Source organism: Caretta caretta, chromosome 3, assembly GCF_965140235.1.
Source record: "Caretta caretta isolate rCarCar2 chromosome 3, rCarCar1.hap1, whole genome shotgun sequence".
NCBI classification, from domain to species: Eukaryota; Metazoa; Chordata; order Testudines; family Cheloniidae; genus Caretta; species Caretta caretta.
The window spans coordinates 161,450,696-161,463,578 of record NC_134208.1 but is presented as its reverse complement, the minus strand read 5'-3'; the positions used below and the strand labels follow the sequence as shown (position 1 = coordinate 161,463,578).

At 41.2% G+C, this 12,883-nt stretch overlaps 2 protein-coding genes across 4 annotated transcripts in view; one reads left to right on the top strand and one right to left on the bottom strand.

The window, feature by feature from the left end:
- Positions 1-8,506, top strand: part of MIA3 (MIA SH3 domain ER export factor 3) — a 36,538-nt gene extending 28,032 nt beyond the window's left edge. The window contains exons 19-29 of one of the 2 annotated variants that reach the window (XM_048843254.2): positions 2,291-2,392; positions 2,475-2,535; positions 2,678-2,713; positions 2,913-2,980; positions 3,272-3,369; positions 3,506-3,637; positions 4,812-4,880; positions 5,023-5,099; positions 5,248-5,322; positions 6,021-6,168; positions 6,690-8,506. In XM_048843254.2, coding sequence (XP_048699211.2) covers positions 2,291-2,392; positions 2,475-2,535; positions 2,678-2,713; positions 2,913-2,980; positions 3,272-3,369; positions 3,506-3,637; positions 4,812-4,880; positions 5,023-5,099; positions 5,248-5,322; positions 6,021-6,168; positions 6,690-7,021 — 1,198 coding nt within the window. In that variant the 3' untranslated portion in view covers positions 7,022-8,506. The remainder of the gene's footprint in view (positions 1-2,290; positions 2,393-2,474; positions 2,536-2,677; positions 2,714-2,912; positions 2,981-3,271; positions 3,370-3,505; positions 3,638-4,811; positions 4,881-5,022; positions 5,100-5,247; positions 5,323-6,020; positions 6,169-6,689) is intronic. The other variant, XM_048843255.2, reaches the window with a different exon arrangement.
- Positions 8,507-8,701: 195 nt separating this feature from the next.
- Positions 8,702-12,883, bottom strand: part of AIDA (axin interactor, dorsalization associated) — a 49,466-nt gene continuing 45,284 nt past the window's right edge. For both annotated transcript variants that reach the window (XM_048843266.2, XM_048843265.2), the window contains one exon: positions 8,702-11,848. In XM_048843266.2, coding sequence (XP_048699223.1) covers positions 11,752-11,848 — 97 coding nt within the window. In that variant the 3' untranslated portion in view covers positions 8,702-11,751. The remainder of the gene's footprint in view (positions 11,849-12,883) is intronic.

Below are 12,883 nucleotides of genomic sequence, written 5' to 3'. Positions count from 1 at the left end.
TTTCTAGTATCTTGCAGAGAGAATAGTAAATACATTTCTGTTCAGTAATCGGGATCAGTTTCCAATAATTTTTCAGCATTGCATTTTGTCTCTTGCATCTATTTTTTTGCATTTCTAGGGGGAAAGTTAAGATGGGTAGGCAATGTCTGGTGGAGTGAGTGGTGAAGGGTTAGGCCAGGTCTACACTATAAATGTACATCGGTATTACTGTGTCACCGAGGGATGTGAAAAATCCACACCCCTGAGCAATGCAGTTATTCCAACCTAATGTCTGGAAGTCACCATTGACATAGCTTCCACTTCTTGCAGAGATGGATTAACTACGCCAAAAGGAGAAGCTCTCCTGTCAGTGTAGTAGCGTCTTCGCTGAAGTGCTACAGTGTCGATATGCTCTCACGCAGCACTGGGAAGTTAGTTAAATCCCTTTACTGTTCATTCCCTATTTGTTAATGTTCGAAATTTTTTAAAGTTGTAGAAATGTTGTTGAAGTACCAACCTGCTTCTTTGGCAGGGGGACATGAGTTGGACTCTGAGCCACACTTTCAGCTAAAGGGCAAATGTGACTAAGAATAACACAGTTCTGGAAGAGACAAGTGTTTAAAACTATTGTTTATGTGGAAGAAAATCAGTAAGGGATGGAAACTTAAGGTACTATAAGGCCATCACAAACAGGACATAGTACCAAAGAAATTGCGTTACCTGATTGGACCAGGGTCCGTCTACTCCAGAGTCCTGTAACTGTCAATGGCCAACATCAGTTCTTTCAGAGGAGGGTGCAGGAAACCCCATAGGAGGCAGTTATGGGACAACTTGCCCCCAGGGAAAGTTTTCTAGCCTCCAGTAGTTCAAGGTTGGCTCGTGCCCTGAAGCATGAGGATTCAGATCCTTTTCAAAACTGATTTTTTAAAATGAATTTACTGTTAAATCTGGATAATCCTCTCATCCATCTAATGCTTTCTCTTTGAATGAAACACTTCCAGTGGACAATTCTCATCCTCTGGGAAGTCTTTCCAAATATAGATAATAAGTAAGGCAAAGATTTTATCATGGTTATTTTTAGTAAAAGTCACAACAGATCACAGGCAATAACCAAACAATAACCTGTGGGGGCTATGGGTGGCATCCCTGCTGGGGAATGTGGGAGGAGCCCACTGCCTGCAGCAGCTGGGATTTGCGATGGGGGGGGGGGGTAGGGGGCGGGTCCTGCTGGCTGACAGCTCCAGTCCCACTGCCCCAGGGCTGAAGTGAAAATGTCACAGAGGTCTCTGGAAGTCACCGATTCTGTGATTTCCATGATCTCTGTGATTACATCTTAGCCTCACTAATAAGGAAATCACCCACCCAAAAGCAGCTGCTAGTAGTTATTAGGTTTAGAGTTACTACCAGTTTCTTCTTTTTTGAGAGAGTTACTTTTAGAGTTGCCTGTAACTTGGATACTTCAGACTGATTGCAAAGGAGTCAGAAAGAAGGCGAGTGGGAACTAAACACAGGGTGAACAAGGGGCGCTGGTAACTGGTCACATAATAGTAGTAATTGGCTGGGAGACTGTTTACCAGAGGCTTCAGTTCCCTTAAATAACAGTTGTAGAAAGAGGATGTTTTCTCTCTGCTCTGTTCCCAGACCCCCAAAATTCCTGTTTACTTGTACTTACACACACTGTTGTACTACTTGAACCATTTGGATGTCAAGTGTAGAATCTGTCCATCTCTTTATCAGTGTCTGTCTCTAGAGTTGAATTAACATCTGTCATCTGCACAGCTCTAGATAGGGAAAACTCTCCCAGAAACAGAGAAATTGGGAGTTGTGGAGCTGAGCTGCCTACTAGTAACAGACCTCTGAGGCTCTCACACTCCTGGTCAGCTCTGCACCTGAGATTTTGGGTTCTCAGGATATAGATTTGGTTTGCTTGTCTGGCTCAGAAGGCTGTGAATATTCTGGGTCGGGAGCATTTTTCTCCTCTTTTGTACTCATATTTCTCTAGTGCAGCGGTGGGCAACTGTCAGGGTGATCCACTGGCAGGTTGCCAGACAGTGTGTTTACGTTTGCATGGCTGCCCACAGCTCCCAGTGGCCGCGGTTTGCTGCAGGCAGCTGTGCAAATGTAAACAAACTGTCTCGTGGCCCACCAGCAGATTACCCTGATGGGCCACAGGTTGCCCACCACTGCTCTAGTGTTTCCTTTCTTCTTGTAGGTAGAAGGCATGAGATACAGCCAACTGGGTTTCTAGTTTTCGTCTCTAAGATCTTAGATGTGTAGTATAGTGAAGTAACTTTCTCTCTCTTCCATACAGGAAGCTGACCCAGGAGGAATACGAGCGTCAAGAGAAGGAGCAGAAATTGTCTGCTGCAGATGAAAAAGCAGTGTTGGCTGTTGAGGAAGTGAAAGTTTACAAGTAAAGTTCAGATACTGGAGGTTCACAGTTTTCTAACTTTGGATATTGGGGAGAATTTGTTTTAACCTTTCATATTTTACAGGCAAAGAATTCTGGAAATGGAGGAAGAACTGAAAAAAACAGAGAGATCTTATAAAAACCAGGTAAAAGACATTCCTGCTCATTGGTCATAGTTGGCTTGGTTTATCTTATTGTATATTCTGATATATGGGGAGGAGTGTGGGATAGAGTAAATATTGGATAAACCAAGCTAAAACCACTTTTTTCCTTTTTCTTAAATCGAAGATTGCTGGTCATGAGAAGAAGGCCCATGACAATTGGGTAAGAGTGTGTTCCTTTTTCTGACCCTTGTACTACAGTTCCTAAATAGTCTGCAATGTTAGATTTATTGAATTTACATTTAGCTTCCTGAGTGGAGCAGTTCGTGCAGTTAGGAAAACAGATGGAAACTTTGGTTTATTTTTTTGGTCCCAAGTGCATTCAGTTTCTACTGTACCTGTTTTGCTCTTTCCCTGAACAGCTCATTGCCCGTTCTGCAGAGAGAGCTTTGGCTGAAGAAAAGAGAGAAGCTGCCAACCTGAGGCAAAAGTAAGCATGTAACAAGCTATTTGTGGTGCTCAGCACTATTTGGGCACAAACTAAAGGAAGTCGCAGTCCTGTCCCAAGCAGTTTACACTTTCTCGATTTAAACAAGCAGGTCAGCCATACAATTCCTTTGAGTAGTGGTGCACCTTCTTAAAATTCACTTGACTGTTAAATATATCTTCATGCTGAAAGACATTAGTAAGCTTTTACAATACAGGTGGCCTGAATAGTATATTGTAACAGACAAAGTATACTCAACGTAATTTATTTTTTAACTTGTGCTTATTTTTTTAGATTAATAGAAGTGAACCAAAAAATTGCAATGCTTCAAAGACCATTAGTTGTAAAACCAACTGCAGGCAGACCTGACCGTCAAGTCCCAGTACGGAGAGGTAAATACTGATCTTCCCTCCCTCACCTGCACCATTCCTCTAAAGATTGTGAAGTCCTGGGTGTATTTGCTCTAAATATTTATAGAGTGAAATAACTGTGCTGGACTAATGAAGTATTGTTGCACCCTTTACACAGGTCCACTGAGCCGTGATGGCTCTTTTGGGCCATCACCTGTGAGTGGAGGAGGTCCTTCCCCACCACTGATGATGGAAGCTCCTGGTCAGCCCCTCTCTGCCACAAGAAGGGAAGGTTCAAGAAGTGAATTTGGTAAGGAGTGAAACTTCTCCTGCAGCCATAGACATTTATGGGAGGAAGCCCTGAACACAAAAATTCTGAGGTCTAATCTCAGTTCCCACTGTGGCCTTGAACAAGTCAATTGACTTCTGTGCCCATTTATCCTTATATGAGAGAGGAATTGAGAATGTATTGTTTGTGGAGCCTTTTGGGGAAATATGCAAATGCTAAATATTGCCTTTTACTAGTGCTTATTGTCCCTAGATAGTGTTACCAGTGAACTGCAAGAGAGAACTTGAGTAAAGCTGGCATATACCCTGAAGGTCCTCACTTTAACCACACTGAGAGGGGCAGTCAGCACAAAAAGGCATTGCGTGACTCACGTTCTTGAAATTATTTTTTTTGTCTTGTGAAATTCTCTGGATAGGGTGAACCATATCTGTGGTGTTGCAGAACAGTGCATTCTAGTTTGCCAGGGACATCCCAGAAAGTGCCAGAGAACTCATTCAGCATAAGTTTATGGGTTCATGTTAATTTTCATTTTAGCTTTGAAGCTTGTTGTTTAACGTATGGGTTAGTCCAAATGCAAATTTGTTAGAAAGAAACTGCAGTCTGAAAGTCTCAGTATTACTGAGATCAAGGGTGGGGGGCCTGGTAGCAGCATTTGACTTTGTTTTTAATCAGCTTGGTTTCAGCTAGGGATTCCATCAGTTATGCTTATACACAGATGTATTTACACCTCTGAGTTTTTCACATGCAACACAATGGTTGGAGAGACTGAATCTGTCCACATTAGATTAAGTAATGAGCTTACCGTCACTGTAAGGATTCACTTGTTTAAAAAAATAAATCCATTTCTTACTCAAGTAATCCAAAATGCTACACCTTGTGAAAATTCCTAGAAATCTATGCTGTTTTATGTCTGGAGGTGCTGAAGTGTCAACCCCTTGCCTAACTAAGGATTTCTTGCACTTGCACTGCTGTCTCATAGGAGGATAGTGCTGGGAAGTGATCTCCCTCAAAGGGTTCAAAAGGAAACTGCTCCCAAAATTTAGTTTTTTCTCTCTACCCCTAGTGGTGCCACTGAACCTGTACACAATTAGTGATGTGTAGGTGCCGGTGTACAGAAGATATGGATTTGCTGTAAAAGTAGCTAACTGAATTAACAAGTCTGGGTCTGAGCTCTGTGTTTTATATTTCTTTTAAGGTGCGGTGGTGGATGGCCCTTCAGCTCCAAGGAGGCCACCTGAGCTGTCTGGAAGATCATCGGTCCCAGGTGAGTTACATGAGCTGCAGCCTCCAAGCCTTTCAGTTAGTTAGCTAGCTAGCTGTTTATTGACTGGAAACGTGTATTTGAAGGCCCGGGTTCCTCTTCCAAAGCAGAGTAAAGTCATATGAAATTTCTGCTTTTCTTACAGATCTCGGCCCTGCTGTAGCAGCCCTGGTCAATAGTGGGCCAAGAACCTCCTCACCTTCCACATCCATGGATGGAGTGGTAAGCTGAAAACTTTTCCTCTGCCAAGGGAACACTTTAGGCAGCATTTCTTGTGACCCACTGTACCTGCTGCTTCTCTTCTTTAATTGTGTATCATGTTCTATCTTGTCTGTATCCCCTGTACATCATTTACTGCCAAAAACAAAAGCAAAACCCTCCCAAAGAGTCTGAAGCCCCCTGTGTATCTACTGTTCTGCCTTCATCTTCAGAAGCAGCAGCAGCAGTGAGTATTTGGCAGCTGGATATGGTGCTGGTGCACTCCTTGCTTTGATGGAGAGAAATAAAGGGCATGGTGTTTTAAATTGCTGAATAGCTAAATGCTCTGCAAAACTAACCATGGGTGCTCTGTTTTTAAAGGTTTCTTTACTCCTGTTGATGGCTCTGTTATAGTTTTATGTCTGATTTTTATTGCAATATGACAAAAACCCTATTGCTTTTGTCAAGGACTGCATGCAAACATTTCTTTGGGAAGAACTTGTAAGAGTAATCCAATGAAATGTGATATTGTGGTACCTAAATATTTGTAGTACAGAAGGATTTAGATGATTTCAACCCATACTACAGGAAGAAAGGTGGTATTTTGTTTTAGCTTTTGACATCCAGCAATATTGTATGGGCCTACTGGCATCTGTGAGGTGGGGTTAGTCTTGACTGTGCTGTACTATAGGAGCAGTCATCCCAAAGGTATGTTTAATGTGAATGCATTTGAGTGGCCTAAACCAGATTCTTCCAAAGGCAGCAAACTCCATGCTCTGCAAAGGGCTGGGGGAGGTTTGACAACTTGTTGCTCTTTGGCTGTTTGCCCTTACTTGTCTTTTCTTACCTTTTGGCACTCAAGTTAAGTTCTGGTGTTTTAGCATCCATATTTGGTTATCGTCACAAATCATGTTTATTAAAGTTTCAAATCAACATCTTGAACAGGCAAACCTAGGTCCTAAAGGTCCATCTTTTCCTGGGACACCCATAATGACCTCTCCAGTGACTGGACCACCACCTCCAGTTCGATTTGGAGCACTGCCACCTCCACTGCGTGGGCACTATGGGTCTCGGCCCCTTCCTCTACCCTTAGGTATGATTACCTTATGCTTGAGTTTAACTTAACTTTGTTTTTTTCAGCCATGCCTCTTCTTACTTCCAGTAGCTCCTCCATATCCTATTGCAGCAGTGAGAGTCCCTCCTTAGGGGGGAGGGTCCCAGAGCCCAGCCCTGAATCTCTACACTTGAATTTTGCAGCCCAAGCCTGTCCTGGGTGTGTGTTTGCTGTGTAGACCTACCCTGTGAGTTCCTGGAACACTTTGCTGAGCACGATTCATCAAGCTTCCAAAGGAGCCCCATTCAAAGCATCTATATCTGTTTGTTTATTGTACAGTAATAGTGTGAAAAAGGAAATGCTAGCTGCCAAAAATCCCCCCAGGGATTTGTGGCCTCAAATGTTTGTGTTTGCAGTTTCTATTGGCACCTATCTTTCTTTAGCTAAAATGCTTTGGGCCAGGATGGGAACAGGGGAACATGGGGAAACTTCTGTATCACTTCCATTAAATGAGTGTAGTCACTACTTCCATCATCACTCACTTTCCCCTTTCCTTTCAGTTTGTGGTCCTCCGCCACCACCTCCAGCTGCAAGAGACTATTTACCTGGCCCACCATTAGGAATGAGAGACCTGTCTCCTGGCCCGTTACCACCTCCTGACTCAAGAGGATATGTACGTTTCCCTCCTCCTTTTCGACCTGGAGGCCCTCTTGGCCCACGAGATTATCCTCCTGGTCCACCGCTACCCCCACAAGGCTTAAGGGACTATCCTCCTCCTCCAAATAGAGACTTGCCTCCACCAGGACCTAGAGACTACCCACCAGCCCCTCCTTGTCCACCATCACCAGCAGGTCCCAGGGACAACACACATCCTCCAGAACGAAAACCATAACTTCAACAGTTGGATGGCGGCTCTGTAGAATGGATTCTAGCACATTTCATACAGTTACGACTTTAAATGCCTTCAAAAGACAACTATCTTTTAATTTTATTCTTACATTTGGTTTCAGTATATTTAGTTTTTGCAGAATTACTTTTCCCTCAAATTTCCCTAGTCATGTGCATTTGAGATCACTTTAAAGAAGAGTCACCCTCTGGGAATGCAAAAATCATATGCTAATGATGGACTTGAAGCCTGCTTCTTATAGCTGTGGTCCACCTGCAGCTCTTTAAATGTGCAATACAAAAGTACCTGTGTGGTTGGTTTTAATTAATGTAGCCTATGTAACCAGTTATTGAATGACTTAAAATTTCATGAAAAATGTAATCAGAACATTTCCTGTGGAAATATTTTTGTAAGTAAAATGCTACCCAACTTGTCTTCTCCCTCACATTAACCTGCAGTTACTGTAGACCAATGGTTTACAGTAAGACTCTAAAAATATTTACCATTTTAAGATGTCTGGTCAGAAAGATTGAACATGAGCTACCCTGTACTCAAAGGAAAATTCTAATAAAGAGCAAAATAAATTTGCTAGATCTTTGAGCATGCAAGTGAATCTGTCCTGGAAGCCACTTGTGAGAAGTTAACAGTAACCTTGTGTAAGACTTGAGCCACTCATGCAAGCAGTTGCACAGCTCTTAAATTCAAAATCAGGCTCTAGCAAACTCCTGATTGAAATTTAAGTCACTTGGGTTTTATGGAACTAATCAGACCTACATCACTTGTGCCCATGTACACAGCCTTGAACTGACATATTGCAGTGAAAGCCAGGCTAGCCTGTGACCCATTTGCTTAACTGCAGTACAGAAAAGTTTAGGGTCCAATGCAGTTTAAAAAAATTCATCTTCCCCAAAGCACAACTCTGTGTATCAAAGTTTTGTGCATAGTTGGGCTTTTCAAAAATATAGAGGCTAGAACTTCAGTTAATGGGCTGAATTCAGATTATAAATAGTAAATAAAGTGCCCTTTACAAAGCACCTACATTGATCCTGTGTAATCATGGAGTTTAGCAAATTGTTTAAACAAATGGAACTATACTTTACAAAATCAAACTTCAGGGAAGGTAGATTTATATTTTAAGCTTACAGGATTTCCCCTTATCAAATGGTTTGGGAGGGAAAAAAATGTTTCCTGTAAGGCTGAAGTGGTGCTAGTCTAGAAGCACCAGTAGCCTCTACAGGGCTTCAGGTGAGGTGGTTAAATAGCTACAAGGCAAGATAGGATCTCACTTGAGCTATTCCCTCATACTCTTAAACAAGAGGTGTGGCTAGTAGAAACTCAGTTACAAACTGACCAGTCAACCCCACACCTCATTTGGAACCAGAAGTAAACGATCAGGCATCAGCAGAGACAAAAGTACTGTATTGTGTTAAACTACTAAAAAAATAAAGCAGCATTTTTCTTCTGTATAGTAAAGTTTCAAAGCTGTATTAAGTCAATGTTCTGTTGTGAACTTTGTTCAGAGTTACAACCAACCTCCATTCCTGAAGCGTTCATAATGCTGAGCTTCTGCTGTACTGGGAAGCTAGATCCATTCCAGGGAGAAAAGTGAAACCCTCTGCCATACAAAGCTTTGAATAGTTTCTCTTTTGGGGAGAGGGATAGCAAAAAAATCTAGTGCAGGGCCAATTTCAGGAACTACATCTTTACTTGCAGATACAAGCAGCCATTAATTTGACTTGTAAGTGTAGGTAGGTTATTCAAATACCATAACAAGAAATGACCTTTTAGCTAAACAAGCTCTGACAGATATATAGCAGAAGTGTAGATCACCCTTGTACATAGCGATACAAGCAGCACCCTGTGTTTCACTTTTGGGAAAGTCTTTCAGGGATCACTACATCATGAAGGATGAAAAAAGTGGAGAGAGAAGGGACTTTAAAAAACATTGTACAAACATTCATCTACAATTAAATACAAAGCTCTACTTGTATATTAAACAAACAAGGTTTCAAACTGTACTGCACATGACATTCCATACACTTGCAGTTAATAGGGACTTCAAGGGTGATAGTTTAGAACCAGTGGATCTGTTTCACATGAAAACATGTTTAATTTGTAGGCAATAGTGTACAAATCGGCTCATTAACCATTCACCAGTAGACATGTAACTGGTTAACTGTACACATCTATAACATACGCATTTTAAGGACACCCTTCTTTGAAAATCAGATCCTTCAAGTTAAAGTTTAACTTATTATATTCCCCTCAAAGCAAGTTTATTCCATTTCATTTAACCCCCCTAAATTAAAATCTGAAATAGTTCTTAACTTTGAAAGGATTATCCCCAGCAGTCAGTATAACAAAGAGGGTGTGAGTACATCTTATCAGAGACAGGACTAGACTCAGTTTCAGTACTTTTTACCTTTTCCCCATTACTGACTGACAACAACAGGACAGTTTATATGGAGATGCATTTGAGTACTTCATGTGTAGACAAGTACATAGCCACAAAATATTTGTTTAGTATGACAGATGTACACATCAGAAAAAATGGAAGCCTCTTGGACTTCTAGAAGGCTACATGAGACCTAGAACCTTATTCAGCAAAGCACTGGTGCATGCAGTGAGACCCACTGACCTTAACTTTAAGCATGTGAATAACTGCAATTAAGCAAGTGCTTTGGATGATCAGGGTCATACACTACACCTTTTGCATTGGTGAAAGATTGTGGTTTTGCACCTATAAGATACAGTCAGTTTATTTAATGAATGTTTCCTTCCTTTGTACAACACCAGCAGACACAATAGAGGAACACTATGTCAGATTATATTTACATTTATTTTAACAAAACTAATCAAGATATTTAGTGTTTGTTTCAGGCATGACATTCTGTTGTAAAAGGTTATAATGTAATTGGGTCCCTTTAAGAACTGTTAACAGGAAAATACACAGTTCTTCAGCCATTAGCCAAATAATTGCTCACTGAGGTGAACTCATCCACAATTAAGCCAGAGGAGAGGAAAGAAGGGGAGAACACAAGATTAAATTCAGCTTCTAACTTCCAAAAGGCCTTATTTGATCCCCGTTACAGTTCAGTTCGATCACTGTACTAGAGGCAGAAAGGAACACCCCTGACATACTCCATAAACAGACTGCCATGAAAAGTGAAAAAATCCTTTTCCCTCACTTTTTTAAACAGTGTTCTGGAGTGAGTTAGTATTACATGGTGCAGAAAGAAAGGCGTTAATGGTACATTTACATCCAAGCAATTAGAAAAAGCTAACATTTGACACTGCATTCTCCTGGAGCTGGTCCTTTGTTAGCATAGCAGAGTGTATGTAGGCACTATTTAAGATACACCTGAAGCACATCAGACCTTGAAGAACTGTATTAAATATTCCACTCACTGAATATATGAAAAGTTTGAATGGGTTCTACTTCGGTCCCTTTATTAAGTCAAAAGGTGGATGCAAATATTCATGTTATAATAAGCCAATGCCCTGCAGCTTATTACACACTATGCATCTCAATAATATAGAAAATAAATGATAATCCTATCTACCTACATAAAAACCAGGTTATTTTAGATTAAGTTTCCAGACTTGCATATGAATAGAGGTATGCAAAGATCCACAATCAGGTCTTATGAAAACAGTTTCTCATGGGAAGGCATGTCCATCTTCAGTCAACAGCTTGAGATAGCCAGAGCACTTCTGAGCTGTTCATGTTTTTGGTGGGGGCTTTATGCTGAGTAGTAAGGGCCCGATCCTACCACCTGTGAAATCAATGGTAAAACTCCCACCGACAGCAAAGGGAGTAGGATGGGCCCCCAAAGCTCTCCCACACACTGGCTGGGAAAGTGGATAGCAAATATGAAGTACAGAAAAAAGAAGTTTGTTCCCTTAAATAAGTATTCATGATTTTTAAGGGATTCCAACACTTGTAATAATAGACAAGTTCTACCTGAAATCACATGATACACTGGATGCTGCAAGTCTGCGAACTATCTGAATGGGATTGAGATCAACAGTTGACAATTTGGTTGTCTCATCAGCACCTTCCCTTTTACCCTCAAAACACTCCTCCCTCCTTTCCTCTGCCACTTAGCCAACTAAGACGAAAGAGCAGGCTGACAAGACGTTCTAGAGCAGCATTTCAACTTTGGATTGAATCTCTCTCTCTCTCTAACCACCATCCCCTGATTGCTTCTTAAACCACTCACAGATGCTTTCTTTCTACAAAATCCCTTTTCTATCACCTTCCCCCACCCTCCCAACGAGACAGAGTGAAGGACTCTAAAACTTGAAGGACTGCAATAGCAAGCATAGCAAGAGTACACAAGCTAGCAAACTTGCCACGACATTTTGCGGTATCAGGCATGGTGAATGGGGCACTTCCCACCCTCTAGCAAGGTTTTTGAAGGAAGGGTAAAAACAGAGGTAAGTTACAAAATTGAAATTTTACAAACAGCTCAATTCTGAAGAGAAATTGTCACAAAATACTTCAGTACACTTGTGATAAAACTGGTATCCAAAAGGTACTGGAAGAAACTTGCACCTGAATGGTAGGCTTAACTTCTGACCCTGTGGTATTGCTGTGCAGTGTGTGATGGTCTCATCTGACCTACTGGCAGGAGTACAGCTGTTTTCCTGCCTGTTGAAGGATGGGGGTGCTACACATGCAGCTACCGTGATTTGTGACAAGTGGTTTAGTTCACAGAAGTCTCACAAAAGGGTCATTCCTTGTGCAACGTTTGATGGAGGTGAAGATAAAGTGGTTTCTTGGTCAACAATTGCAGTTTCTTCCTTTTAAAGTCAGTGGGTTTTTTGTATCTGTAACCACAAGAAATAAAATTGAAGGCGAATGCTAATGATGACTAAATGCATCTGAATAAACCCAGGCACAAATGCCCATGTTCCGACAGTACCCAGACCCCCATTGACACTATTTGGGAAAGTGCTTCAGGTATGAATTTAGGATTCATACAAGGGAACAATAATGAAAAGTAGGTTAAACTGAGTTTCTTCATTTTCTTTTCTTTGGATTAATATTTTAGAACAAGGCATGGCAAGTTAAACTTTCAAACTCATACAAGCCTGAGTAGAAGAGAATTCGGTTGCAAGCTATTCAGGTTACCTTGCTTTGCCTCACACACATGTGCAACCTGTTACTGCAGGTTTAATTCTATCAGGAAAAACTATCTAGTAATTCTGACAACATTTAGATTTGTTTAAAAAAAACAAACAAAAAAAACAGATCTTACAAAATTGCTACTAGCAGGAGCCTTTTTCATTAGATGTTTCCCACTAAAGTTACTTCTGATTAAAACACTTCCCCATGTGACACAGTAGTTGAGACCATCAAAGTAGGACCTTCTCCATCCCCCCTCTTCCCTAAGTGCATGACTGCTCTTAACAGAATTACTTTGACCTGCATGCCTTTCTGGGACTGGCCCTTTAAATTTGGGAGAGTCAAATAGCTGCAGTCCTAAAATGGCCATTTTGCAACTGACACCTCACAACTCCCAGCCCTTCTCTTCTAGCTGATAAATAGCGATAAGAAAGAAAATAAAGTTAAGGAGACGAGGCAAATTGTCATACCCCTCAATGTTTGCAACTCATTACAGCGCTACAATAGTGGCACCAGGAGAGTCAGAAATCAATACAGATTAACCAGAAAAACCAACCAGCCAGTTTACTTTCATTTTTCAATCAGAAGACAGTACAAGTAGTGAGTCTATAACTGTGAAGGGGTTTTAACATTGTCAGTTTTAAAATTCAAATTTACTGTAGTAGGTCATCTGTTTTTGAAAGTTATTTTTGACCTGATCGCGTCCTTTGGGTGTGTGGCAAGCCACAGGGATTTCA